Source organism: Fusarium fujikuroi, chromosome FFUJ_chr06 (assembly GCF_900079805.1).
Source record: "Fusarium fujikuroi IMI 58289 draft genome, chromosome FFUJ_chr06".
Lineage (NCBI taxonomy): Eukaryota > Fungi > Ascomycota > Sordariomycetes > Hypocreales > Nectriaceae > Fusarium > Fusarium fujikuroi.
In genome coordinates, this window is record NC_036627.1 from 3,512,424 (window position 1) to 3,536,784 (window position 24,361).

The following is a 24,361-nucleotide window of genomic DNA, read 5'->3' on the forward strand; positions in this document are numbered from 1 at the left end:
TAGAAAACCTGCTCAGAGTAGGTCTATTTCTGAGTACCACGTTCCAATTAATGACGCCGTGGCTGGGGAAGTAGATCGTCTCTTCGGCTCATCGGCATCAATCGTGTCAGGGGTCAAGGGTCTCGGGCTTACCCGCTCCCCCAGATTTAGCCTTTATTGCTACCCTGTGACGTTACAGCTGCTTGGGCTTTATGTCACGTTGGCTTCTGGATGAGGAAAATGCCGTACATATTTGCGATGGGCTCTGCAGAGGTTCACAAATGCCGATGGCTTGCCTTGCATTCACGGCTTCTTCGGAAATCCAACAGCTCTCGAGCAACAGAGGCTAAACTCGCGGCAAATAATACGGGAGCGGATTGTTCTCTTTGTCGTTTTTTGGACGCGTTCTGCAGGGAGAAACGCAGGGATAAAGTGTCTCAATCATAGACAAATTTATTCAGTCAGCAGCGTGCAATGAATGACTTCGCATTTATTCGGTGATTCAGCCTCACCATTTAGGGTTAAGCATATCCCGCAAGGCATTGCTGAGACCTGTTTGGCGGAGCCGTTGCTCCGCTTGTGTCTAGTGGATGCTGCGAGCATTCCAATGCTGGCTCAGCTCATGCCCGAGCAAGCCGCCTTCACCGCCAACGACTTCACCCCAACAAACTAGCCGAATAATCTTCCAGTCTAAACTCTCTTGTTGGTCGCAAGGGTAGTCCAGACTTCTCGTAAGCCATATCGATCATTCTCGCCTGCGCAATGCTGTCTTCATGGCCGACCCAGAGTCCAGAACCTTGCTTCCCACGAACACGGGTGACGAACTGCTCCAGCAAATGGCGATATGACGACCAAAACGGCTCACTCGGCTGATCAATCCCGGCATCTTTGAATGTATAGACCTTCTTGGATTGTTTGACTGTCCATTTCTTCAAGTCTGTATCATTCCTGTCATCCCGAATGGTGTACTCATCCACGATGTCAATGCGGTGCCAAAAGGATGATATAAGGAAGTTGCTGACGCTCAGCTTCCTGAGCTTCCATTTAGTCTGTTCTTTTGGGAGTGTCATATCGTCCAACTTGATTTCTTTATGACACACTGATATATTGAATGTTGGAAAAGTGGTGATTGATCCTCGTGCGTTAATTATCGCGTTTCCAATTCGTCCATTCGGGAAACGAAATCTTGTCTCAGCAAACTCATCGCAGAGATCTCCTGGAGGAGGGACGCTTCTAATTCTGCATGCCATACATTCTTCAGGCTCCCGACCCATGATCTGACGCAGTGCATACATAGGGTATGTGCCAAGATGAAGCATAGTACCGCCACCCAAGTTGTATTCGAGCTGTGCATTACCCTTGGGTATAATATAGGATGGTAATAGCGCAACGCTATCAACAGTTTGTATGTTCTGACGGTCGACCAGGCTGAGGAAATATTGCCAACTCGGCTGGAAGCGAAAGTGCATTGCTTCGAGAAGAACGGGCGCATCAGGCCGTCGTAGCAATGGCGAACGGAATAGCATCTCTGCTTCAGCTGCATTGACCGTGGCTGGCTTTTCAAGTAGCACATGCTTTCCTTTGGCGATTGCTTTGATGGCCCATTCACAGTGTAAGGTAACGATAAGGGGGATATAGACAGCATCGACGGAGGGGTCATCGAGGATTGCTACATAGACAAAGTTAGCTTAGTAAAGAATAATGGATAACTGGAAATTTCGACCTTGGTAACTGTCGAAAACGTGAGGAATATTGTGCTTTTTGGCATATGCCTCGGCCTTTTCCTTCTGACGAGCCGCTACAGCATAGATCTTAATATCGGGGTGAGATTTCGCCGGTGTGATCAAAGCAGTTGCACTTATAAACCGTCAGTATTACTGGCTCGAGACTGTAAATGACACGGCTAGTTACGCAATATTTGCTGCACCAAGAATTCCAAACTTTATAGCGTTGGCGTTCTTTGGTGGCTCTGGGGGAGAGTAAGCCTGCCAATTACGGCGGAGGAAGCCGCTGACTGAGGACATGATGATATTGAGTCAATCTGTGCAGCATGAATTGATGATTGTGGAAACTATTATGGCATCAAATACGATTTTTATAAAATTTCATATATCTATGGTTGACAAAACATGTCTCTTGCTTTGCGTAGTACATCTTACAGGACCTGACCCTTTTACCAAGCTGAGCCTAGCTCCAGACTCCTGCTGGTGTCATGAACCTGACCTTTTTGCCTCTTTCGGTATAGCCTCAGATGATCAACGGCTGTTGATGACAAACTCCTCGACATGCGACTTTACTCCTGTATTCCCCTGTTGCCTTTACAAACCTAACTCATTCATTTCTGAGAAGACTGACGCGTACGTCGAATCAGTCATGCCAAATTCAGCGGTAGAAACCGACTCGCCTGATGGCGCCACACTATCAAAGATTGGACTGAGTGATGCATCGGATGAAGTGGCCAAACAAAGAAAGAAAATCCAGAATCGACTCCATAAAAGAGCTTCTAGTATGTACTCCACTTCTATTGATGGAGAGAATTCTTATGCTGCACTATTAGCTTTTTATATACTCTAAACGCCATCAGAGGACTAATCGCTCATGAAGCTGACCACGTATACCAGGGTTACGTAGAGTGACAGGCGATAAGTCGAAACTCAGAGACTCGCGATGCAGTTACCAAGTCAATCGATGGAGGCTTGATGAGCTCGGTACAACTAAAGCTCCTAGAGGCCCAAAAGGATCTACTGCAGTCCCGGACACGAGAGCGTCAAATAGAATAGAGGAAAGCAGCAGCTTTGCAACACTGGACCAGGAGCTATGGTTTCCGCTTCCCATCGATCATTTGATTCATCTCGTCAAATACAACGTGTTTCGCGGGCTTTGGCGGAACAAATTTATGGTGGATAGCTTGACGGTGCCATATTATGCTCCAGGCCCATCCATCGCCACAAGCTTCGCCTTTCCCAGATATTCCTCTCTGCTTCCTAAAGCACCAGAATATCATGGTTCATTGGCACCAACTCAAATTCAGATGAGACTCAATCACTTTTCGTGGATCGATTGTATTCCTTGTCCGATAATGCGGGAGAATCTCATCAGCCATGAGTTCAGTTTTAGCCATGTTGATTTTCTGAGAGATCTAGTTGGGACTTTGATCAACTTGAACCTGTTCAAGGCACCGTTTTTACCTGTTACTACCCATGATGGAAATGTTTCGGACGGTTTGGAGACAGTGGCTGCAGGCTCAGGACTTATTCTATGGGGAGAACCTTATCTGATAGACAGTTGGGAGATAACACCAGACTTCTTGCTGAATTGGGGGTGGACGATTATGAATTGCCAGGAATTGGTTAACTCGACGAATTATTGGAGGATGTCGAGAGGGGAAACACCACTACTACTACCATAAGCCGTCGATGTCCTCAAATCAGGATGTTGACTTGAGCTCATCCTTCAATGTTCCAATAGGATCTTGTGTCTGATGGTCACCCCAGCTGGCATCCCATCCATTCTCTTCGAGATAATTCTTCCAGATCTGATCCTCTTTTTCTAGATGCTTCTGGCCATCTTGAACAACGAACCATGCATTAAGTACACCCAGAACTGCGAAAGCTGAGCCAATCAAGAAGACCACCTGATTACCCTTGACGGTATCGGTGTATGAGCTGAGGATGGCAGTGAAAACCTGATCAAGTTAGCATAGATAAGAAGCACAGGGACGACGGGTATGACTTACCTGAGTACCGATGGCAGCACCAGCTTTTGACCATGCGGAGATGAAACCGAGGGCATGTCCTCGAACAGAAGTTGGGAATGGCTCAGTCGCCACAATGACAACAGTACTGCGGGAAATGTTAGCACAACAGGTCTGATATGGATCATTGAGCGTTCACAAACCTTCCAGGGCCAACTTCACCTAGAGTGAGGAAGATGCCATATAGGACCACGAATAGCGGGAACACTTTCTGAATCTGCTCATTCGCACCACCAAGCACGAAGCCGAGAACAGCCTGAAGAGTATAGCCCAAAGCCATAGTCTTTCTTCTTCCAATCTTATCAGACAGGTATCCTCCAATGAAAGGACCCGGGAGGTAGAAACTATTAATCAACGCTCCCCAGCCGAGGTTCTGGACAAGCGAGTTCGAAGCATTTACTCTTGAGATGATAACAGAGCTGAAGATGCCAAAGGGAATCGAGATCCAGTTATACAGGAACCAGCTCAAAGCCGCGCCAATGATACGTCTCCAGTACTTCTTGAAGATAAGGACATACGGCGTCCTTTGTTTCCGAAGAGCTGAGTTTCGGTACGCGGTGGATACCCTCATCCTCAATCGGAACCAAAAGATAGACAGTGGCGGGACAGCGCCCAGCGCAAGTGCAACTCTCCAGACAGTCTCATATCGATCCGTTCTCTGATGTACACAAAGCAATAACAGCAATGGAACGAGCGCACCGAAAGTATATCCCAGCCCAGCAGAGAGATCAGCTACCATGGCAAACATGAACCCTCTCGATTTGCGAAACTGGCCATCTTCATCAGAGGCTTCCATTGCACCAGCGCCTGACACGGGGTATTCTCCTCCAGCACCGACGCCAGCTATTCCACGGGCGATGACGAGCATCCACATCAGCCCGGTTGTGGTCAACCCGCTTGCGCCAGCGCTCAAGGCGATACCGAGAAGGAGTATAAGCGTTGTCATGACAGCGCCGGTTTTGCGACCCAGTTGGTCTACTACCACGCCAAAACCTATCATACCGACAATCATGCCGATAAGAAAGGCGTTGGAGAGGCGGGATCGCATTGTTGATGTTAGGGCTTCGGGGTAGAGGGTTGCGAAGAGGAGCTCGAGATTGCCGATCACGGCAGCATTGCTTGTTTCTTGTCAGAGCCTGCATGGAGAAGAGCATCGTGGTGTTCATGCTTACTAGCCATCTGATCCCAGGGCAAGACCGGAGAAGACCATGGTCAGATACACCGATACCTTGCTGTACAGATCTGGCTTCCTGACATCTCCGATTTCGACATCTTGGATGTCTTCTACCCTGGCCTTCTTTGTGTCGTCAAGGTCATGACCCGCCGTTGCGGGTGTGATCTCAAGAGCCGACATACTGTAGACAGAGCGAAAGTGCACTCTTCTTTGGCGTGGGATGATGGGGGGGAAATGTGTCACATACGATCAAAAGATCGACAAAGCTCAGATACCGTGGTCACCTTTAACTTAATACAAAATATTCAGCGATCTTATCTGAGACCTGGAAATAAGGAACCAAGCTAAATACCGTCCTATCCGACGGCAGCAATTCTATACGCCGCCCATACGCGTTGGAGACAGTGTCTCGCTATATAATACCTCATCGGCGAACTCTGACCGGGTATTAAAAGTGCAACCGAAGGGCCTGTAATTGACGATAAAGCGATGCTCAGAAGGGTAATTGTATCCTTGGTTCAGCGATAAGCATCACTATCAATCCGTATGGAGTCGTGATCTGCATGAATGGGGGCGGGGTTCGTTTGAAGAGCGGGGAATAACATGATAATCGTTCGCGACGTAACCCGGAACTCGGCCGCTCGGCGTAGCAAATGCTTTTTGTGAGATTGAGATATTTAGGTGGTTGGCCGACGGTCATTAGATTGCCTTCCCAGAGGAGTAAGCTGCTCTGTCAATTGAGGCGGACTTTTCTCAGCTAAATTATTCTTGACATCGTTTCTATATCCATTTTTCAAGAAAATCGAGCAAGGCAGAACAAAGTGAGGCAATTGCTTCATACTTGGAGTTGGTCCAGTATTCAAGCTTGTTTCACAAGCAGCAACAATGCAGCTTCCGGCAATTGACATCATCTATCATGAGCCCATCACCTTGAGTGATGGGACCGTCTTGTCAGCCATGATATGGCTACCCAGAAACGCTAAATCGCACCCCGTCCCAGCAATTCTCGAATACTTGCCATACCGAAAGCGAGACATGACTGTCGTGCGTGATGCCATGAATCATCCATACGTTGCAGCCCATGGCTATGCCTGTGTCCGCGTAGACATGCGAGGAACTGGTGATTCTCAAGGTATTCTAAGAGGCGAATACCTACCACAAGAACAAGATGATGCTTTGGAGATTCTGAACTGGATCGCTGCGCAAGACTGGTGTACAGGATCGATAGGCATGATCGGTATCTCGTGGGGCGGCTTCAATGGATTGCAAGTTGCGGCTCGTCGACCACCCGAGCTCAAGGCTGTTATTTCTATCTGTTCGACTGATATGCGCTATGACGACGACATTCATTACATGGGCGGCTGTATCTTGACCGAAAATCTCACCTGGGCTGCTTCTATGTTTTCAATCAACTCGTCGCCTCCCGATCCTGCAATAGTTGGTGATCAGTGGCGAGACCTCTGGCTAAAGCGACTTGAATCAGGCGGACTTTTCGCCGAAGAGTGGCACCAGCATCAGAGGCGCGACGATTTCTGGAAACATGCGTCTATCGGAGAAGATTACAGCTCCATCCAATGTCCTGTTTATCTCGTGGGCGGATGGATGGACCCTTACACCAACACCATCTTCAGAATGTTGGAGAACCTGAAAGTTCCGAGGAAAGGTCTTGTTGGTCCTTGGGGACATAAGTACCCTAACTTTGGATATCCCGGCCCTCAAATTGGGTTTCTGCAAGAGTCTATTCGGTGGTGGGATAAGTGGTTGAAAGGAAGCGAGACGGGAATCATGCATGAGCCTATGCTTCGATGCTATCTTCAAGATCCGACCCCTCCTGCACCGTATATGGAGCATCGTCCTGGGCGCTGGGTTGCTGAGGATGATTGGTCCGATTCCAAGTCTTCCTTGCTGCGTTTGAGTCTCTCGCCTGGCCAGTTGACAACCGGCAATCCAAGCAGCGATGAAAAGCTTGAGATCTGCTCTCCTCAAACAGTGGGATTTGCAGGTGGCAGATGGTTAGTCTTCGGCGTCGAAGGTGAAGGGCCTGGTGATCAGCGTCTTGAAGCTGGAGGAAGTCTCGTATTTGATTCACCAGTTTTATGTGAACCTATGGACTTTCTCGGAGCCCCCGTCTTGAAGGTGCGCGTTGCGAGTGATAAAGCAAGTGCTCTGGTAGCAGCGACCTTGTCGGAGGTACTACCCAGTGGCGCGGTAACCAAATTTTCCCATGGCGTTCTTAATCTGACGCATCGGCATGGCCATGAAGATGTGCGACCTCTAGAGCCTGGGAAGTTCTATGACATTACCCTCAAGTTGAATCACTTTGGACAGCGTATCGGCGTTGGAAGTCGACTCCGCGTTGCCTTGTCCTCGACGTACTTCCCCTTAGTCTGGCCATCACCTGAAGTCACAAACCTCACCATCGACTGTGCCCACAGCACTCTAGATCTCCCCAAGCGTGACGATAACCCTCAAGACTCGTATCTCAAACCTTTCAAACCAGCCGTCAACGGATCCCTCTCACAAACTGAGCTTCGACCTGCGAAACACAGAAACTACGTCACCAACGATTGGGACTCTGGCGAAACAGCTCTTTGCGTTGACTGGGACGATGGTATGTGGGAAGTCAATGAAACAGGTTGGAAGTATGGATGGTGGACAGGCTTGAAGTCGAGTGTGAAGCCAGACGATCCGTTGTCCGCGGAGGTTGAGCAGCGATTTCAGAGGGACTTTGAGAGGGATGATACTGTTATCAAGACGAAAGGCTGGACGAAGATGAAGATGACGAAGACTGATATGACTATTACCGCCCGTCTTGATGCATACGAGAATGGGAAGGCTGTCTTTGGAAAAGACTTTTCTTTTACAATTCCTAGGGACAACGTCTAAGATTTACGTCTTTTAACATTAAGCACTTCTTTTTTTCCCCAACATATTTGTCCACACCACTGTCGACCTCGTGACTGTAACTTCCTCGAACTTGCGTTATGACTTGGATGCCACCAGGCAGATCACGTGTCATTAGGCAGCATTGTGCATCGCTGGCACCTATCCATGCATAATGAGTTCTTTGATGCTCTTGCGTCGAATATTGCACTACTAAGTTCAACCTACTCCTTGCTTATGATCATGAGCCACCATCATCTTGAGGAGCTGTGCAGCGGAAAAGGAGATGAGGTTTCGGTTTACATCCGTTGGAATAATACTCGCCTTGTTGTTTACTTGAATCGCTCTCAGACAAGCACGGGTGTCCCTTCCATTGAGAACAGTTTCCTCGATAGGTACAATGAGGCTTGTGACAATGACGACATCGAAGAAGCCGAGGCTCTGTCCGATGAAATCCTCGATGCTGTCGTCGAGGCTGGAAGAGACACTTTCGACCGTCTAGCGCCACCATCGGCCCCTGGAGATGCGTTGGCGCAAGATCTCCATACTCTACTTTTCCCCAAGGAGTATTCCTTTTCATTTCAAGCCTTGAACGGCATAGTAGAGGTGGTGCAGAAAGACTGTGGCGCCAGACAGGACTCTGTCCTCCTTGGTCAATCTGGCCAACCATTCCATCTGAACATCGACAAAGATTGCAACCTACCAACATATTCCACTAGAGAAATCCATGTTCTCGAAAACCTTCTTAACGCGGGTTACATCGCCCGTGTGCAAGTCGAAGGGAGAGAGATGTGTTCGAAGGCCGGAGACAGCAAGAGCGAGGACGCCGCACAACGAGAACTTGAAAGCCTCTGGAAGATAACGGTATCCCCTCACGCAGCTGCCATCCGCGTACCAAAGCTCCTAGGCTTAATCACGAACCCCCAAAATGGCAAAACTATTGGGTTTCTGGAGGAATATATCCCTGTCTCCGAAACCTGGGAGTTGTCAACACTTGGAAGCATCGATGATGTTTCTGCAATTGACGAGGGCCGTCGGAAGAAGTGGGCATCTCAGGTTCGGGATACTGTTGATCTCCTACATAAGATTGGGATTACATGGGGCGATGGCAAAGCATCTAATGTATTGATTCATCTCGAAACGGACGACGCATGGGTCATCGATTTCGGGGGCGGATGGACGGAAGGCTGGGTAGACGAGGAATTGAGCGGTACGGTGAAGGGAGACGAGGTTGCTGTCAGAATGATCATGGAATACTTGCAACTTTCGTAGGTAGCAAGGAATTGTATCGTAGCTTCATTGCCTAGCATTTGCTCTAGACTGCCTTAGAAGCTATCCTGCTACTCACAAATACAGAACTGGGCCAAGAGGCAGATTGTTGATAATCTCCAGAGTTTAGGAGTGCCGTGTATTCGCCCTGGCTGGAACAGGTCATCGGAAACCATTTAGTGGTGTATAAGCTATTTTGTTATGGGCAGTTTCGCCGTCTTCCGAAGCCACATTGACGTGGAATACTATTATTGCCCACCGGCCAGTTGCAGGCAAATACATTATGCGGTAATCGAGCTGCCGTAATGACGACTCGGGAGACTTCACCGACAGGCATCTCAGCTGCTGTCTCACCAAGAGCCTCCCTGTCTTGGCACCTAATTCGAGATAGCTGCATCTTGACGGGTGTCGTGGTTGGCCGAATCTGAGACACGGGTCATAGCGGGCGGCTGAAGCCGCGGGGCCGAAGATCACCTTCCTGCATGGGACTGATCAGCTCGGAACTATCGAAAGCCACATTTGCTGCTGTCACTCACTAGATTGGGCTTTAACGCATCGAAATATTTCGTTTGACAGAGCTGCATACCTAGACGCTAAGAGCTGGGGTTTCGGTGGACATGACACCAGTTACAGTCCATCCACAAAACCGAGCAGGAGTAATTCTCAAATCCCAGTCCCGTACGTATTGTAGCAATGCAACTGGCCAAGCCCTTGTAGCTATTTTGGCATGCATCATGACCTCAATGACTTCACACGAATACTGCCTTTGAGGATCCCTTGCTGCAATTCTCGCCGGCCGGGTTCGTTCCGGCCTGCAGGTCTCAGTTTTCGTGAAGACATGCTGCATATCAACCCCACTACCAAGTCTTGCAGCATTCCGCGCCGTGTGATGAGACAATATTTTACGTACGAGTTGTTGATCTTGTCCATCTATCTGCCAAGGGAGAGAGGTCATACGTCAGTCAACTGGTAAAGATGCAAGTCCGAAAGCTATATAAATTGGCGGCATGTAGGCTCATCTGATGGGGTCCAAAACTCTCTTCTTAAGATCACCAGATTAACACCTTTGATAAATCAATCATCATGCCTAAGGAAAAGGGCGATATCCGGGACAAGGAGTTCGATGCTGTCCACGCATACTTCATTGGCCCGAAGGGCTCCAACCTCCCAGATTTCCGAGCCAACATCAACACCATTCTCGATGAACTCCTCGCCGCTCGTCAAGCTTACCACCCAGAAGACCAAGTCAGCACCCTTCGCCTCCCCTGTTTTCCCCCTCTAACATCCCCAGGCCTTCATCTCCAAAGAATACCGCCGCTCCCCGGTCTTCCTCAAAGCGAGATCCGATCTCCGCCTCGCCACCGAAAAGGTCGCACAGCTTCTTGGCGAGCACTCAGCTCCCTTCTGGTCACCCCGCTATGAGGCGCACATGTGCACTGACCTTACCATGTCATCGCTCCTCGGGTATTTCATGACCATGCTGTACAACCCGAACAATGTCGCGCTAGAGGCTAGTCCCATGACGACGCTTGTTGAACTTCGGGTTGGGCAGCAGTTGTGTAAGCTGTTTGGGTACAACACTGATGTGCAGAAATCTCCGGTTTCTTGGGGCCATATTACCTGTGACGGGACGATTGCTAATCTTGAGTCTATCTGGGTCGGTACGTATTCTCATGCTCGTCGTGGTGAAGTGGATGCTAACAAGGGTAGCACGAAACCTCAAGTTTTATCCACTCAGTCTCTGCCTTGCACTGCGACGTGGAAAGCTCCAGTTTATTGGAGACAAGTTCTATGCCAGTCGATGTTTTCACGCAACCAAGAAGACACTGTTCAAGGATCTCAAAGGATGGGATTTGCTGAACCTCAGCTCTGAGGTTATTCTTGATCTTCCCAATGAGCTGAACAAGCAATTTGGTATTACCAGCAAGTTTCTCGAGAGCGCTCTTAATGAATTCAACATCCAGACCATTGGGCGTGAGGTACTTGAGAGGGAGTTCAAAGTCAAGAACCCGATCAAGTACTTTGTCAGCAAAACGCGCCACTATTCTTGGCCCAAGGGTGTCGGTAAGTTATTTTCCCGCTACATTCAAGGGCCAACAGGTACTGACCTGTGCACTCATAGCCATTGCTGGCCTTGGCTCTGGCAATGTGATCGGCGTCGACGTCAACAACGCTGCGCAAATCGACATCAAGGTACTCGAGAAACATCTCGAAGACTGCGTCAAGACCGAAACAGCCGTCTTTGCCGTCGTAGCCATCATCGGATCCACTGAAGAGGGTGCGGTCGACAGACTTACCGAGATCCTCCGTCTTCGTGACAAGTTCCAAGAGGAGCATGGGCTATCTTTCCTCGTCCACGCTGATGCGGCTTGGGGAGGCTACTTTGCCACTATGGTCAATCCCGACCGACGCTACAGCGTTGAGGACCAGGGTTCATCTAAGCCGGAGCCTGAGTGGTACCTGGATCCCAAGACTGTTGAAGACATCAAAGCCATGGCTGAGGCGGATTCGATCACTGTCGATCCACATAAGGCTGGGTATATCCCATATCCTGCTGGGAGCTTGGTCTACAAAGATGGAAGGATGAGGCATCTGGTTACATGGTCCGGCCCGTATCTCTCGCAGGGTTCTGCCGAGAACATCGGTGTCTATGGCGTTGAGGGCAGGTAAGTTTCCCGTTAGTCCCAGTATCTGACAGTGACTAAGTCTCTTCTAGTAAACCTGGTGCGTCAGCAATGTCAGCATGGTTCTCCAACTCAACCATCGGCCTCAATCATCATGGCTATGGCAAGTTGCTCGGTGAAGCAACCTTTACCAGCGCCAGAGTAAGCCTCCAAACTCCTTCCGTCATTCCTCATGTGCTAAGTTCCCTATAGCTCTCGGCTCACTACGCAACTATGATCAACGACGACTTCATCTGCGTCCCCTTCAACATGCTCGCGGCCGAGAACAACGGTAGTCGAGGGTTCCTCTCTAAGCCGGTCGAGAAGCAACGCGACAAGATCCGCGATCTCATCATCGGAAAGAAAGACCACGAGATCTTCGCCTCCAAGGATGCCATGAAGATCATCCGGGATCTCGGTTCCGACACCAACATCAACTGCTTCGCACTCAATTGGAAGGACAAAAATGGCAATCTGAACACTGATCTTGAAGAAGCGAACTATCTCATGAAGCGAGTCGTCGATAGACTTTCCATCACTTCAGCCAACACTGACCCCACCGAGATCCCAATCTTCCTGACATCAACCCAGTTTCTACATGAGGACTATGGCTCTTGCGCTCATAAGTTCATGGAGAGAATGGGAGTCGGAAAGTCAAACCAGAGTCTTTTCGTGATTCGGAACGTGGTCATGAGTCCATTCCCCACTCGACAGAACTTTATTGATAAGTTGATGCGTGAGTTTGAGGAAGTCATCCGCGATGAGGTTAGCAAGGTTCGCAAGAGGAATGATCCTGGTCAGAAGAAAGTCCAGTTCCTTGTGCAGAGTACACCTGGCTCCTCCGAGGTGTTCCTGTCGTTCCAGGCTTCGTTCCATAGCGCAACGAAACGGCAGCAGATTATCCTGTCTGCGACTCTTGATAGTACCTTGAGAGACTTTCATAAGGAGCTTACTGGGGGTAATCAGGATAGTATTGTGATGCTTGAGTCGACTGAGAAGGTGTTCATTGAGGATGTTGTCGAGGTACTTGGCGATCTGGATGTCATCATGTACGAGAAGGGAACCAAGTAAGTATCGAGCTCATGATTCATCGTCAACCTACTAATAGCCTGCAGGAAATACCATCAGAGAGATGGAACCATCACCTTCAACTCAGTAGTCAAGAGCCGCCCTCTCAACTCCATCCACCGTGAAATCGACTACCCCTCCGAATTCATGCCCTTCTACCTCTACGGCAACGAGAAGGAAATCCACTGCTCACACATGCTCGTCAAGTCCCCCAATATCTCCCTCGCAGCCAACAACATCACCTTCAACCCCAGCCTCTCCTCCGAGATCAACCATCGCCAATCCGTCGCTGAGCTTCTCGCGGAGGGTATGATCCTCGGCCTTGTCGAAATCCCCGAGGATTCAATGCAGCCTTTCGCTGAGAGGAACCAGGACTTGGCTGAGGAGTTCTTTTTCCGACAGGGCCAGAAGTTCAAGGTCAAGATTTGGAAGGATCCTAAGGATGCTGCTGCTCATGGGCCGGGTTTACTTAAGGATCTTGGAAAGCATTTGTATGAGGGTGAGATGACACTCGGTGAGAATGTGTTTGTGGATGCTGAGGGGCCGAATGAGGATAAGTTGAAGGATAGAAAGGTTGAGTCTGACTCGTGGCAGAGAAAGTTGGATGAGGTTGGGAGCTTATTGGATGGCACTCACGTCAACTGTCAATAATGCTTCACCACCAACAACAGAGATCATCAGACCAGCTTGAGGGATATGGGTATAGATATCACCTCAATCCAATTGCATTTTGTCTCTATTTGGCCGCTTTAGGCTCCGTGATTGATCTCGATAGCATATCCTTCATAGCCACTGTGAACTCTTCAACCCTGACCATCAAACTCATATGGCTCTCCCCTTTCATGACTCTCAGCTCTGCACCAGGCATGAGCTGCACAGCCTTCTCAGACACCCCAATCGGAACATTGACATCCAAATCTCCATGCCACATTATCATCTTTCCCTTCTCGACTTTGGCATCCTCCAGCTTGAACCCCCAATCACTTCCAAATAATCGAGCTTCCCACGCAGTTGCATATCCGCCCTGCTTCATCGCCTCTCTCGTAGCTCTCTCTAGGGACTTTCTAAAGTCTGGATGAGTCTCCCAAACTTCCTTATCGTTTGCTGATCTGGCACTTATGTCTTTATCCATCATTTCCTCCAACTTTTCTGGGTGCTTGGTGTCTCGCGCTGTGCTACCCAACACTCTATCGGTGATCCAGCCCACGACTCCTGTAGCGTAAGGCGCCACGTTGAACATAAGTCGTGTCATTGTAAGCATTCCTTGTGTCGAGAAAGACATTGGCATGACGCCAGCGACGGTGCCGATGCCAACCAGACGATCTGGTGGGAGGTCCTTGAGACATGCAATAGCGTATGGTCCGCCACCAGAGACGCCTAATACAGCGAATCTTTCGATGTTTAGAATATCCGCTAGTTCGAGTATGTCTTTGGGATAGTCGAGAATCCTTCTGTTTTTCTGAAATGTCGAGTCACCATACCCTGGTCGCGTCGGCGCAATGACGCGTACGCCGTGTTGAGCTGCAGCGCTGCTAATCACGTAACCCTCGTGATGAGACCCCGGAAAGCCGTGGAGATAGAAGAAAGTGGGTGCATCATTATCCTGGGCTCCAAAAACTGCATATGAAACCTTTCTCCCGTCGGCTAAAGTGACGATCTTGTCTTGGTGGTCATCCATGTCGCGTATATTGACCTCGAGCAAAGGTGTCTAAGATGTTGGATATTGAGCGCAAACTAATTCAGAGATATTTTGGAACGGGAACGGGCTGTCGGGTAGACTTTTCGATATTGAAATCGCTCTAGGCTGATCCTTCAAAGGATCTTGGATTTGAGTTTGGTGATTGAACTACCGACAATTGACAAAAATAGAAGACAAAGAATTGCGAAGGTTGTATTGAGATCACGTGTCGAGTGAAACAGAGTTGCACAACAAGGCCAACCAACAAGCGGGATAGTCGAATTGAGTTTGACTAATCCAACGTCCTCTGCTCGATTTTATCGATTTTATATAGGAAAATCATCATGAAAGTCACTTGAAATCTTAAACGTCATCTCTTTCTGATGGTTGTGTTTATTGGCTGGAGCTGCTTTTTCTTTGCTGCTACGTTCCCATGGTGTTGCTGGACTCGGGTTGGTATCGTGACAGAACAATCATTTTCGTCAAAAACCGCTACTTACCCTAAGCTTCGCCAGATGAAATATCAAGCTGTCAAATCAATTGATTGTCCCTTTCGGGCCGTTTCCAAGCTGTTCTTAACTTCTTCCTACCTAGTGTTGGCTTGGGTACAGGGTAATCTGGCCCGACAAGCCGACAGAGATGCCACGAGACGAGGAGCTGAAAGATATTCGTTGACATGTGCCATGTTCCTTGGAAGTTGTAATCGATCGGATTCACCCATCTCAGCCGACGCCGATGCCGACAACAAGGCAGATGCTGGTGATGAGCCGCATTCCCCCACGCGACGCTGACAAGATGGGATGATGGCTCGAGCGTCGTTCCGCCTCGTTCATCCCGTGTTTGCAGGATCCCGCTGCAGGAACCGAATAGTTTATCTACGAGCTTAAATTACTCACATATCAACTTATTCTCTTTGACCACTCCAACAAGTTTACGTAGAGTAGACTTCATGTCAATTGGAACCAGAAATCATCACCAAATCCTCACATCGAAATGGCACGACAGCTTTTACCCGCAACCGACCATTTTCATCTCCCCAAGGTTCAACCATCTGCGCCCAGACTCTTAGCTGAAACCCATCGACCTTACCGAGAATATGGATTACGGCCCGACAAGTCTTATGGCGGAATGATACCCTCCCAGCGTCTCCATCTCGGCGAGACTTTATTTATCCAGTGGAGAAGTTCCAAGACCAAAATCATTCACATGACTCTCATTTCAACGGCTCAATACATCCCTTCCCGACGGTCCGCAGCCAAAGTCGTCCGTTCAAACTAATTGCTGCTGGGATGGTAGGTGGGAAAATCTGGAGAAATCCCCACACGATCATGAACCTGACAAGGGTTCTGAAACCCATGAAATTTTAATCAATCACAACGTGGGCTATATCATCGCGGTATTTCGGCCCGCCCTCCTCGGTCGCACTAATCGATAAACATGGGTCAAGCCCGCGAAACTATTTGAAACTCGGTACTTGTTTCTTTATTGGTTGGGCTTGGCATTTCGAATTAGGAAAACGGAGGGAGCGGAGATATAGGGATCTTGATTGGTTGGCGTTGTATAACGCTGGAGTCGTGACCTGAGAATTCGGAGCAGTGTCGTTGAGCTTCCGTGAGGACTTTCATGGCATTGATTTTCGGGGTGAGGCCGAAAGTGGAAGACCCCTATCCGTAGACTGAAAGACAGAGAAAGAATAGATATAAACCGCGTTCCGGCGGCTCTTGACGATGTTTCTCATGCTCTTCATCTCGTCATTCCTTAGACAAGTCACTGCCTGATCTCTGAAACTCATTCACTATGAAGTCTCTCTCACTCATCCTCTCAGCCCTGGCCGTTCAGGTCGCCGTTGCTCAAACGCCCGACAAGGGCAAGGAGCAACATCCCAAGCTCGAGACCTACCGCTGCACCAAGGCGACTGGCTGCAAGAAGCAAACCAACTACATCGTCGCCGACGCAGGTATTCACGGCATTCACCAGAAGAACGGCGCCGGCTGCGGTGACTGGGGTCAGAAGCCCAATGCCACAGCCTGTCCCGATGAAGCATCCTGCGCCAAGAACTGTATCCTCAGCGGCATGGACTCGAATGCTTACAAGAACGCTGGCATCACTACTTCTGGCAACAAGCTTCGTCTCCAGCAGCTTATCAACAACCAGCTTGTTTCTCCTCGAGTGTATCTGCTTGAGGAGAATAAGAAGAAGTATGAGATGCTTCATCTCACTGGTACTGAGTTTTCTTTCGATGTTGAGATGGAAAAGCTTCCTTGTGGTATGAATGGTGCTTTGTACCTTTCTGAGATGCCCCAGGATGGTGGTAAGAGTACGAGCAAGAACAGCAAGGCTGGTGCATACTATGGTGCTGGATACTGTGATGCTCAGTGCTACGTCACTCCTTTCATCAACGGAGTCGTAAGTTCACTTATTCCATCTAAATGATAGCTATACTGACCTTTACAGGGCAACATCAAGGGACAAGGTGTCTGCTGTAACGAGCTTGACATCTGGGAGGCCAACTCCCGGGCAACTCACATCGCTCCTCATCCCTGCAACAAGCCCGGCCTGTACGGCTGCACAGGCGATGAGTGCAGCAGCTCCGGCATCTGCGACAAGGCCGGCTGCGGTTGGAACCACAACCGCATCAACGTGACCGACTTCTACGGCCGCGGCAAGAAGTACAAGGTCGACAGCACCCGCAAGTTCACCGTGACATCACAGTTTGTCGCCAACAAGCAGGGCGACCTTATCGAGCTGCACCGCCACTACATCCAGGACAACAAGATCATCGAGTCCGCCGTCGTCAACATCTCCGGCCCTCCCAAGATCAACTTCATCAACGACAAGTACTGCGCTGCCACCGGCGCCAACGAGTACATGCGCCTCGGCGGTACTAAGCAGATGGGCGATGCCATGTCCCGCGGTATGGTCCTCGCCATGAGCGTCTGGTGGAGCGAGGGTGATTTCATGGCCTGGTTGGATCAGGGCGTTGCTGGACCCTGTGACGCCACCGAGGGCGATCCCAAGAACATCGTCAAGGTGCAGCCCAACCCTGAAGTGACATTCAGCAACATCCGAATTGGAGAGATTGGATCTACTTCATCGGTCAAGGCTCCTGCGTATCCCGGTCCTCACCGCTTGTAAGAACATCAAACAACACCGATGTTCAATATGGATCCTGAGTGTCCACTTGCTGGGAAGCTATTGGAGCACATATGCAAAACAGCTGTCCACTAGCTTGACACGTATGTCGGGGCGAAAAAACTCTTTCTAGGATAGGAGAACATATTGGGTATTGATAACTGTATATAAATGATAGTCTTTTCGGAGTATATTATTTTCAACGTATTTTAATTCATCAACGTCTCCAACACCAGATCTTGATTTCGTACCCCGATATTAACCGTCCCGAGTGGCTTGCATTAGTGGACTCTTCAGCATCATCCATGTACGTCATCTTCACGTGTGGCTGAGATGTCGCTGATCAAGAGCTAATCCAAGTAAAAAAAAAAAACGTCATGGGTCTTCTTGCTTCCAACAATCATCATCAACTTCATCTCAGCCACTTGGAGCATCGCGTTCCAATGCCGCGCTCATTATCAGCCGTCTCGTCGCTCGAGATCCGAGATCTTAACAGAGATCAGATCCGCTTTTATCATCCTGGCTATCTGAAACCGTTGAACCTTCTTTTTTGCCTCCCGCGCGTGGATTACAATACGACAGAGGGGGCTTTTGGTGTGCACTATTTGACGGCTCTTACCGCATGTCAGATCATTGCGAACAATGCTTTTGAGAAAGGGTACCTAGCAAGGGATGAGAGAGGAAAGGATAGAGTATCTGATGATGAAACGATACTTCTGCAGCGAGACTACTGGTTCTTCGTCGAAGGCGATGGTAATTACAAGACGCTCATCATAACCTGGGAATCACTCACTGACACATCTCAGATCGATATGCAATTGTTCCAAGCTTCAGAGATTGGCAATTTCCCCATGACAGACTACCTGAATGGTGGAGTGTCCCAACATCCAGAACATCACTTTACGCAAAGCGATGCGCCGTCACAAATACAAGCTATGCTTTCACATGGGCACATCTGATCCCAAGGGAAGAACAGAGTTGGTTCAGCAAAAATGGCATGGGTCTTTACGGCGGTGGGTCACATACCATCGATGACCCGCACAATATTCTACCCCTCAAGGCAGACCTCTACGTCTGTTTTGATCAAAGCGTCTTTGCTCTCATTCCAAAGCAAAGCGGTCAAGCAAATGGTGTGGAGGCAAACAGCCAATATGTTCTTCACGTACTTGACGGAAGGGAAGCAGAGTTCACTGCCCTATATCAGAACAGGCCCGTTGAGACTCTTGTCGAGGGAAGCCGAGAATTTCTCTTCGCAAGATTTGCTTGGTCCATCTTCTCATTCCTCAAGCCCTTCCTTTCATCTGGCGTCGGACGAAGAGTTGTCAGATTCCGACTCAGAGCGTCCGACGATGATGCCGAAGAGGAGCACCTGATATCAGAGATGCAGAATGTCTTCATGGATTCCAGAAAGCTTGAGTCGTTGTATGGAGGTGGAAATCGACGGAAGATAGTATCTCTAGAGGATTCTTATGTGGATGTTGAGGATGAATGGGATGATGAGCACCCTGGACGGACTGAGATGGAAGGGTAGTGTGACTTTTATGAATTATGTATTCGGTCAGCGTGAGGCGATTGCTAATGTTTTGTTCTGATTTAGGAGAAGAAGGCGGTAGTCTATCATGGACGGTATCTGTTTAAATTCGTTTCAATGAATTTGATGATTTATGAGTTCCATGCTTCTGTGATGGGCTTCTTTCTGTCTAATCTGAAACTTGAACAAAGCTTTTGACTACGATCCTTCCATCCACTTCAAAGTCATCGGCTTCCTGTTCCACCAGCCAGTGGGCCCTGTTCACGACAGCCAGGATCTTAACTATGCTTTCGTGCTGCTGGACCAAGCCGTTGAGAGCTCTAAGCAATGCATGAGCTACCTGGCGAATACTGCGCAAAGTTCATCACAACCCTTATCAATACGACCCACCAGCATCCAGATGTCACTACCTTGACAAATCATCCATAAAGCCCCCAAAGTCACGTTAGGTAACACTTTCTCCTCATGAGCTCCTTCAAATGGTAATAGAGTCTGATATTGGCCCAGAGTTGACGGTCATTCGCCGCATTGTGTTCTAACCTGTTAGGCACTACGGTGCGGCAAGGTAGTTGGTACACATGAGATGTGATATGAAACTGAGTCTTGTCGATCTCACGATGACCAGGTAAGTAGGAAGCACACTTATTCGCGAATGGCTTTGAGGTTTCATGGCCTGCCTTGTCAATAAGATCTAGTACCCTCAGTAAGCCTGTAGCTTAGTAGCAGCATAAGTATTATTTCTCTTTAAGATAAGGTTAAAGCTGTTATAAGAATTATAGGTTATTAAGAATTTAACTTATCTTAACTATCTGCTAAGTCTTTGCTTTTTATTGTAGAGATTAAATATGCTAATTCTATCAAGAGAACAAATATCATAATCATAATTATGAGTAAAAAGATGTATGGTAATTCAAAGGATAGAGAGAAAGAGAGAAACTTGAATGAATTCAGCTAGTGGAAACGTAAATGTAAGAACGCGAAAGCAACCCAGCAGCCCAGCACCAGGCCTACAATCCACTATCCTATTTTCTGAGATCGACGGTAGGATCCATGTGGGGTATCTCGGCGCGGCACGGTAAGAGGGGAAGCCGAACTTTATGCTTACAAGTCATTGGCCGAGGTGGCATTGGCTTAGGCTTATGTGTAAGAAGACATTGTCAATATCTAGAGCGACCAGCATGTCAGACTAGAAAGTCTAGGTATATCCGGCCTCAATTTCGTGTAGCAGGTTGGTATTAGACAAAAAAATGTTATTCATAACATGTTAGGTCTAGTCGATGGAATTGATAGAAGTTCTTATCTGTAATGCCACGTATGGGCAACAGGCATGCCGCAGTCCTGCGGGCCGGGGGCAAAGCCTCCAGCTCCGAGGCCAATCACCAGGCGGCGGCGAGGCGAGACAGGAGGCCCTATTTTCAACCCGAAAGCGCCATGAAGCGGGGTAGAGAGCCTTATTTTCAACCTGGAAGCTAGCATTCCTTATGCCCATAAAGTAGGGCAAAGGGGTATTCTTGGAGTCGATCATCTTGAACCTTCTCGTACTCCTAGTTTTGGATCTCCTGTCAGCAACAACAAGCTCTACCTCAAGATGGCTTCTATAGGCAAAATCACAGCTTCAGCAATATCGATTCCCAACGAGGTTACAGTGGCTGCAGCTGCTTTCAACATTGACTTTTCGCTTTTTAAAGTGGAAGCCCCATTGGAATTTCATGGCGTCCGAAACGCCTTATCAGTCCGGCGTATCAAAGATGCCGAGGGAGGCCAGCACCATATTACCGCTCGTCAGCTTGGAGCTCTTTTTGAGGCCAAAGTCCCAGCCATACCCAATTTGATCTCCAAATATGGCTCTAGAGTTTCTGAAATTTGCTCTAGAATTGATGAAACAGCACAAGAATCTGGGCCATTCGCGGACCAGATAGGGCCTGACGGATTAAACATCTGGGCCGGGGCTACGTCGGGCACTGGAGGGCTTGCAACACATTTGCTGGCTTGTCTGTTAGCACGAGTCTGGAAACCTCACGAAGCAACCTCGCTCTGGGTAGAAATTGTCGAGAGAAGGAAGCAAGAGATTGCCGAGACTCTTAATCTTACTTCAACAGCGGAGGCTGCGTCTCTTATGGCCTCGCAGCAAATAATCTCTCGGCAACAGCTGGCTGCCTGGGATGCCAGTGCTAGAGCCTGGCTTCATACCGCCGACAGCGATAGACGAAATCAGCATATACAGCTCAACCTTATCCTGAATAATCTCCAGTTGCCTGTCAGCACCATTCATGATCCATATGAAAGTGTCATGGAGGCATGGATCTCTGCACTGCGAGGGATGGAGCTGTTGGTACAAGGAATCTCTCAACGTGTCAGTTCTGGGTCCATCTTGCTTGCCATGTCATCCTGGCACTTATACCCAGACCTTGAAGTTTTACTAAAAGAAACTGCCAGCATCTATCAGAACGACTGCTTAATGTGCAACTCAATTGTCACTGTCTCCTCTTCCCAGAACCGGTCTTCAGGTCGCCAGGGCGTTTCTTGGTCTCTTCCCCTTTCACGAATGAAGTTCTATTCTCATCCTATCCCGACTGAAGGGTCCCTATCACTTGATACTAGCAGAGTGACCATGGAGGAGTTCTGTATCGCAGTTCTTGGCATCGTCATAGGACCTTGGAACCAGGAGGGATTTGACTATGATATCTCGCTCAACATGATCTCACTTCTCACCGAGAGGCTCGAGCCGAATGTCCCCTTGTGGCTTAAAATGCTCGCCAATCACTCAGCATTATATATCAACGCTTCTGGTCTCCTGAAGAAGCAATACCACAAACTCCTTGGCCGTGGAGTGAGAAGGGGTCGAGGTTTCCTGTACAGTGATGACATATCGCTGCCCCCTTGCTTTGGTCTCACGGATCTTTCTACTCTGCTTGATTTCTATTCAAGCGACAAGAGTTCGACACCAGAAGCACAGATACGTATACTTCGCAAGATCAGTGGGCACCTAGGATTTAATGCAGAAGATGTCATGATTCGCTACAAAAGATTCAGTCGCCCGGGGGTCAATGCTGATGATGAGGACTGGATTTTCGAATATGCCTCAGCTTTACCTTACCCCTCTAGAACAGGAAAGAGGATGTTCGATGGAAGACCCGCTAAGAAGCTCAGCCACCGCCGCTGGGTCCCCTTACTGACCGATTACACTTCAGAACCGCCTGTTATCTCTTGCTCCGATTGTAGATGTCTCGACCGTCAATCATTGAGAGACCACAGTGCGGTAGGATGCGAATGCTCCCTTCAGCAGATGCCCTGCACGGAGTATTGCCATCGCGAGGGTGGCACGAGCTGTCCGACTTATCAACCATTATTTCCACTAGAATGCTGCGGTCGGTGTAACTCATGTAGAGATTGCGCCCCAAATGCAACCCGACTATATAACATACCGTCAAATTCATCTCCCCTCCCAGATGGATATTACAGCCAAAGCCACGCCATCTACCCGACATCTGGTGACGCAATGCCAGCAAACGTTAACTTAGATCTCGATGAGATCGACCTCATGGGTGCGAGATCGACGTGTAGATTTCAGCACAAACGTTGCGCTGGCTGGTACAATCGCCAGCACCGGCGCAAGGTTGAAATAAATGAGGAATACTATTCTATCCTTCCAGACGATATACACATTGAAGGAAATGGGTTTCTACTGTCTAGATCGCCTTCTCAAGGGGTAGAGACATTCGAGTTTGTAATGGGTACCAGAGACGACGCCGCTATATTTAAACGGACCAAAGAAGCAAACAAGAATTTGCATCCTATGTCTGACCAACTGACTTCGGCTGGCGGCCTTCCGAACATCCTTTCAACAATCTTACACGACTCAGTTTTGGATGTCGACCAACTGCGTCTCTACTTGGATAAGTTACATGATCTCTATCCAGTGATCCCTCTCCTGTCGGCATTAGCCTTCTCGGAAACACTGTATCGGAGTCTCAAAGGCGCGACTGTGAGCATGGAAGCGCTGATGGTTTCACTACAGGATATACGATGGCCCAAGTGGTTGAAAACGGTACAGGATGAGAGTGGAAGATACTCGCACATCATTTCAAGCCCTAAATCGGACCACAGCAACTTCCATGGTGAGTTGAGTAATCAACTTGCTGTTTCATTGGCCTGCATCGCCATGTTTGAGTCTGGCGAATTCGACATAGACCCACGAGCTCTTCTTGGAACATTCGCTTTGTCGTCAGGAGATTCGATCTACCTGACGTCGGCGATGACCATGGACCCTGCTCTTGTCTCAGCAAGGGGTGAAGTTAGGCGAGTATTGGGAAACTTGGGACGTCCAGAAATGGTGTTCCTCGTTTCGGCAGCTAAGCCAATGTTGGGAGGCTGCGATCTCTCATCCTGGCACATGGTTGATCATGAACTATTCGACGGGCTTCTATTGAATTCTTTCACTAGCACAACCCTTCATCTGACCTTGACAGACTTCGAGATGCCTGTCGACATTGGAGTCAGGGGCTTGAGGGATACTCAAGTCGTCATTTTAGAGTCGGTTGTGTCTCTGAATGATAGTGGGAAACATTTGGGGGACTTGAACATTATCAGTTGCCTGGAGAACTCAACCTTACGTGTGGACTGTGCCTGTAGTCCTCACTTTTCATCAGAGGAAGTTGCCACAGGAAGAAATCCCACAATAGCAAATCGAGTAGGGCATCTCACTTCCATCGATTGCTGGGACGAGTTCTTTGATTTTCCTTTAACTAAGGCGATTATGAGAGTTTCTGGCAACTGGCAGGGAAGGCTAGCAGCTGTTGCTGCTGGTATCCAAAAGGGCAAAAGGGTTTTATTACTTCCTCAACATTCGTGTTTAGGCTGTTTAGGGGATGAACGGATTTTGCAAGGATTTGATCTAATTGTTGCGTAAGCATTCTTATATATCTTATAACTTGGTTACTCTACAATGGCAGGCCCTCTCCTTTATTATCAAGACAGTGTTTAACCTATCCGGTGATCATACCCAACATTGAGCATTTGGATTGTCAAATTCCGCTTACTTGACTGCCATTCTAACCTTTACTGTTGCATTTAGACATTGGCAATCTAAATTCAAAACTGATTACGAGAAGTAAAGAGTGTTTTGGCGTATATGAGGCGGATGAGAGACCTCTTCTACATGAGCGTGAGGGCAAGATCACTTTTAAAAGAAAAGGACTTTCTACTGCAGTCAACAATTATGATCTACTCT

The 24,361-nt window shown here is 48.6% G+C and overlaps 9 protein-coding genes; 6 read left to right on the forward strand and 3 right to left on the reverse strand.

Moving 5' to 3' along the window:
* Positions 1-635: 635 nt before the first annotated feature.
* Positions 636-2,003, reverse strand: FFUJ_06420 (related to Oxidoreductase; the record flags this gene model as incomplete). XM_023579743.1 has 3 exons in its annotated part: positions 636-1,648; positions 1,703-1,836; positions 1,891-2,003. 3 exons carry the CDS (start codon positions 2,001-2,003, stop codon positions 636-638), a joined length of 1,260 nt encoding a protein of 419 aa, XP_023432524.1.
* Positions 2,004-3,406: 1,403 nt separating this feature from the next.
* On the reverse strand, positions 3,407-5,087 carry FFUJ_06421 (related to GIT1-Glycerophosphoinositol transporter also able to mediate low-affinity phosphate trans; the record flags this gene model as incomplete). XM_023579744.1 has 4 exons in its annotated part: positions 3,407-3,664; positions 3,716-3,821; positions 3,877-4,851; positions 4,906-5,087. The coding sequence occupies 4 exons, from the start codon at positions 5,085-5,087 to the stop codon at positions 3,407-3,409; spliced, it is 1,521 nt and encodes a 506-aa protein (XP_023432525.1).
* Positions 5,088-5,792: 705 nt separating this feature from the next.
* Positions 5,793-7,793, forward strand: FFUJ_06422 (related to cocaine esterase; the record flags this gene model as incomplete). The annotated part of the gene is made up of 1 exon (XM_023579745.1): positions 5,793-7,793. The coding sequence occupies one exon, from the start codon at positions 5,793-5,795 to the stop codon at positions 7,791-7,793; it is 2,001 nt and encodes a 666-aa protein (XP_023432526.1).
* A 240-nt stretch (positions 7,794-8,033) lies between these two features.
* Positions 8,034-9,062, forward strand: FFUJ_06423 (uncharacterized protein; the record flags this gene model as incomplete). Its single annotated transcript, XM_023579746.1, has 1 exon — positions 8,034-9,062. One exon carries the CDS (start codon positions 8,034-8,036, stop codon positions 9,060-9,062), a length of 1,029 nt encoding a protein of 342 aa, XP_023432527.1.
* A 1,080-nt stretch (positions 9,063-10,142) lies between these two features.
* Positions 10,143-13,441, forward strand: FFUJ_06424 (uncharacterized protein; the record flags this gene model as incomplete). XM_023579747.1 has 7 exons in its annotated part: positions 10,143-10,304; positions 10,351-10,720; positions 10,770-11,123; positions 11,182-11,725; positions 11,776-11,884; positions 11,936-12,789; positions 12,838-13,441. 7 exons carry the CDS (start codon positions 10,143-10,145, stop codon positions 13,439-13,441), a joined length of 2,997 nt encoding a protein of 998 aa, XP_023432528.1.
* Positions 13,442-13,526: 85 nt separating this feature from the next.
* Positions 13,527-14,468, reverse strand: FFUJ_06425 (uncharacterized protein; the record flags this gene model as incomplete). The annotated part of the gene is made up of 1 exon (XM_023579748.1): positions 13,527-14,468. One exon carries the CDS (start codon positions 14,466-14,468, stop codon positions 13,527-13,529), a length of 942 nt encoding a protein of 313 aa, XP_023432529.1.
* A 1,797-nt stretch (positions 14,469-16,265) lies between these two features.
* FFUJ_06426 (related to endo-1,4-beta-glucanase) lies at positions 16,266-17,603 on the forward strand (the record flags this gene model as incomplete). XM_023579749.1 has 2 exons in its annotated part: positions 16,266-16,874; positions 16,923-17,603. 2 exons carry the CDS (start codon positions 16,266-16,268, stop codon positions 17,601-17,603), a joined length of 1,290 nt encoding a protein of 429 aa, XP_023432530.1.
* Positions 17,604-17,977: 374 nt separating this feature from the next.
* On the forward strand, positions 17,978-19,131 carry FFUJ_06427 (uncharacterized protein; the record flags this gene model as incomplete). XM_023579751.1 has 2 exons in its annotated part: positions 17,978-18,353; positions 18,407-19,131. The coding sequence occupies 2 exons, from the start codon at positions 17,978-17,980 to the stop codon at positions 19,129-19,131; spliced, it is 1,101 nt and encodes a 366-aa protein (XP_023432531.1).
* Positions 19,132-20,719: 1,588 nt separating this feature from the next.
* On the forward strand, positions 20,720-24,040 carry FFUJ_06428 (uncharacterized protein; the record flags this gene model as incomplete). Its single annotated transcript, XM_023579752.1, has 1 exon — positions 20,720-24,040. The coding sequence occupies one exon, from the start codon at positions 20,720-20,722 to the stop codon at positions 24,038-24,040; it is 3,321 nt and encodes a 1,106-aa protein (XP_023432532.1).
* Positions 24,041-24,361: the final 321 nt, after the last annotated feature.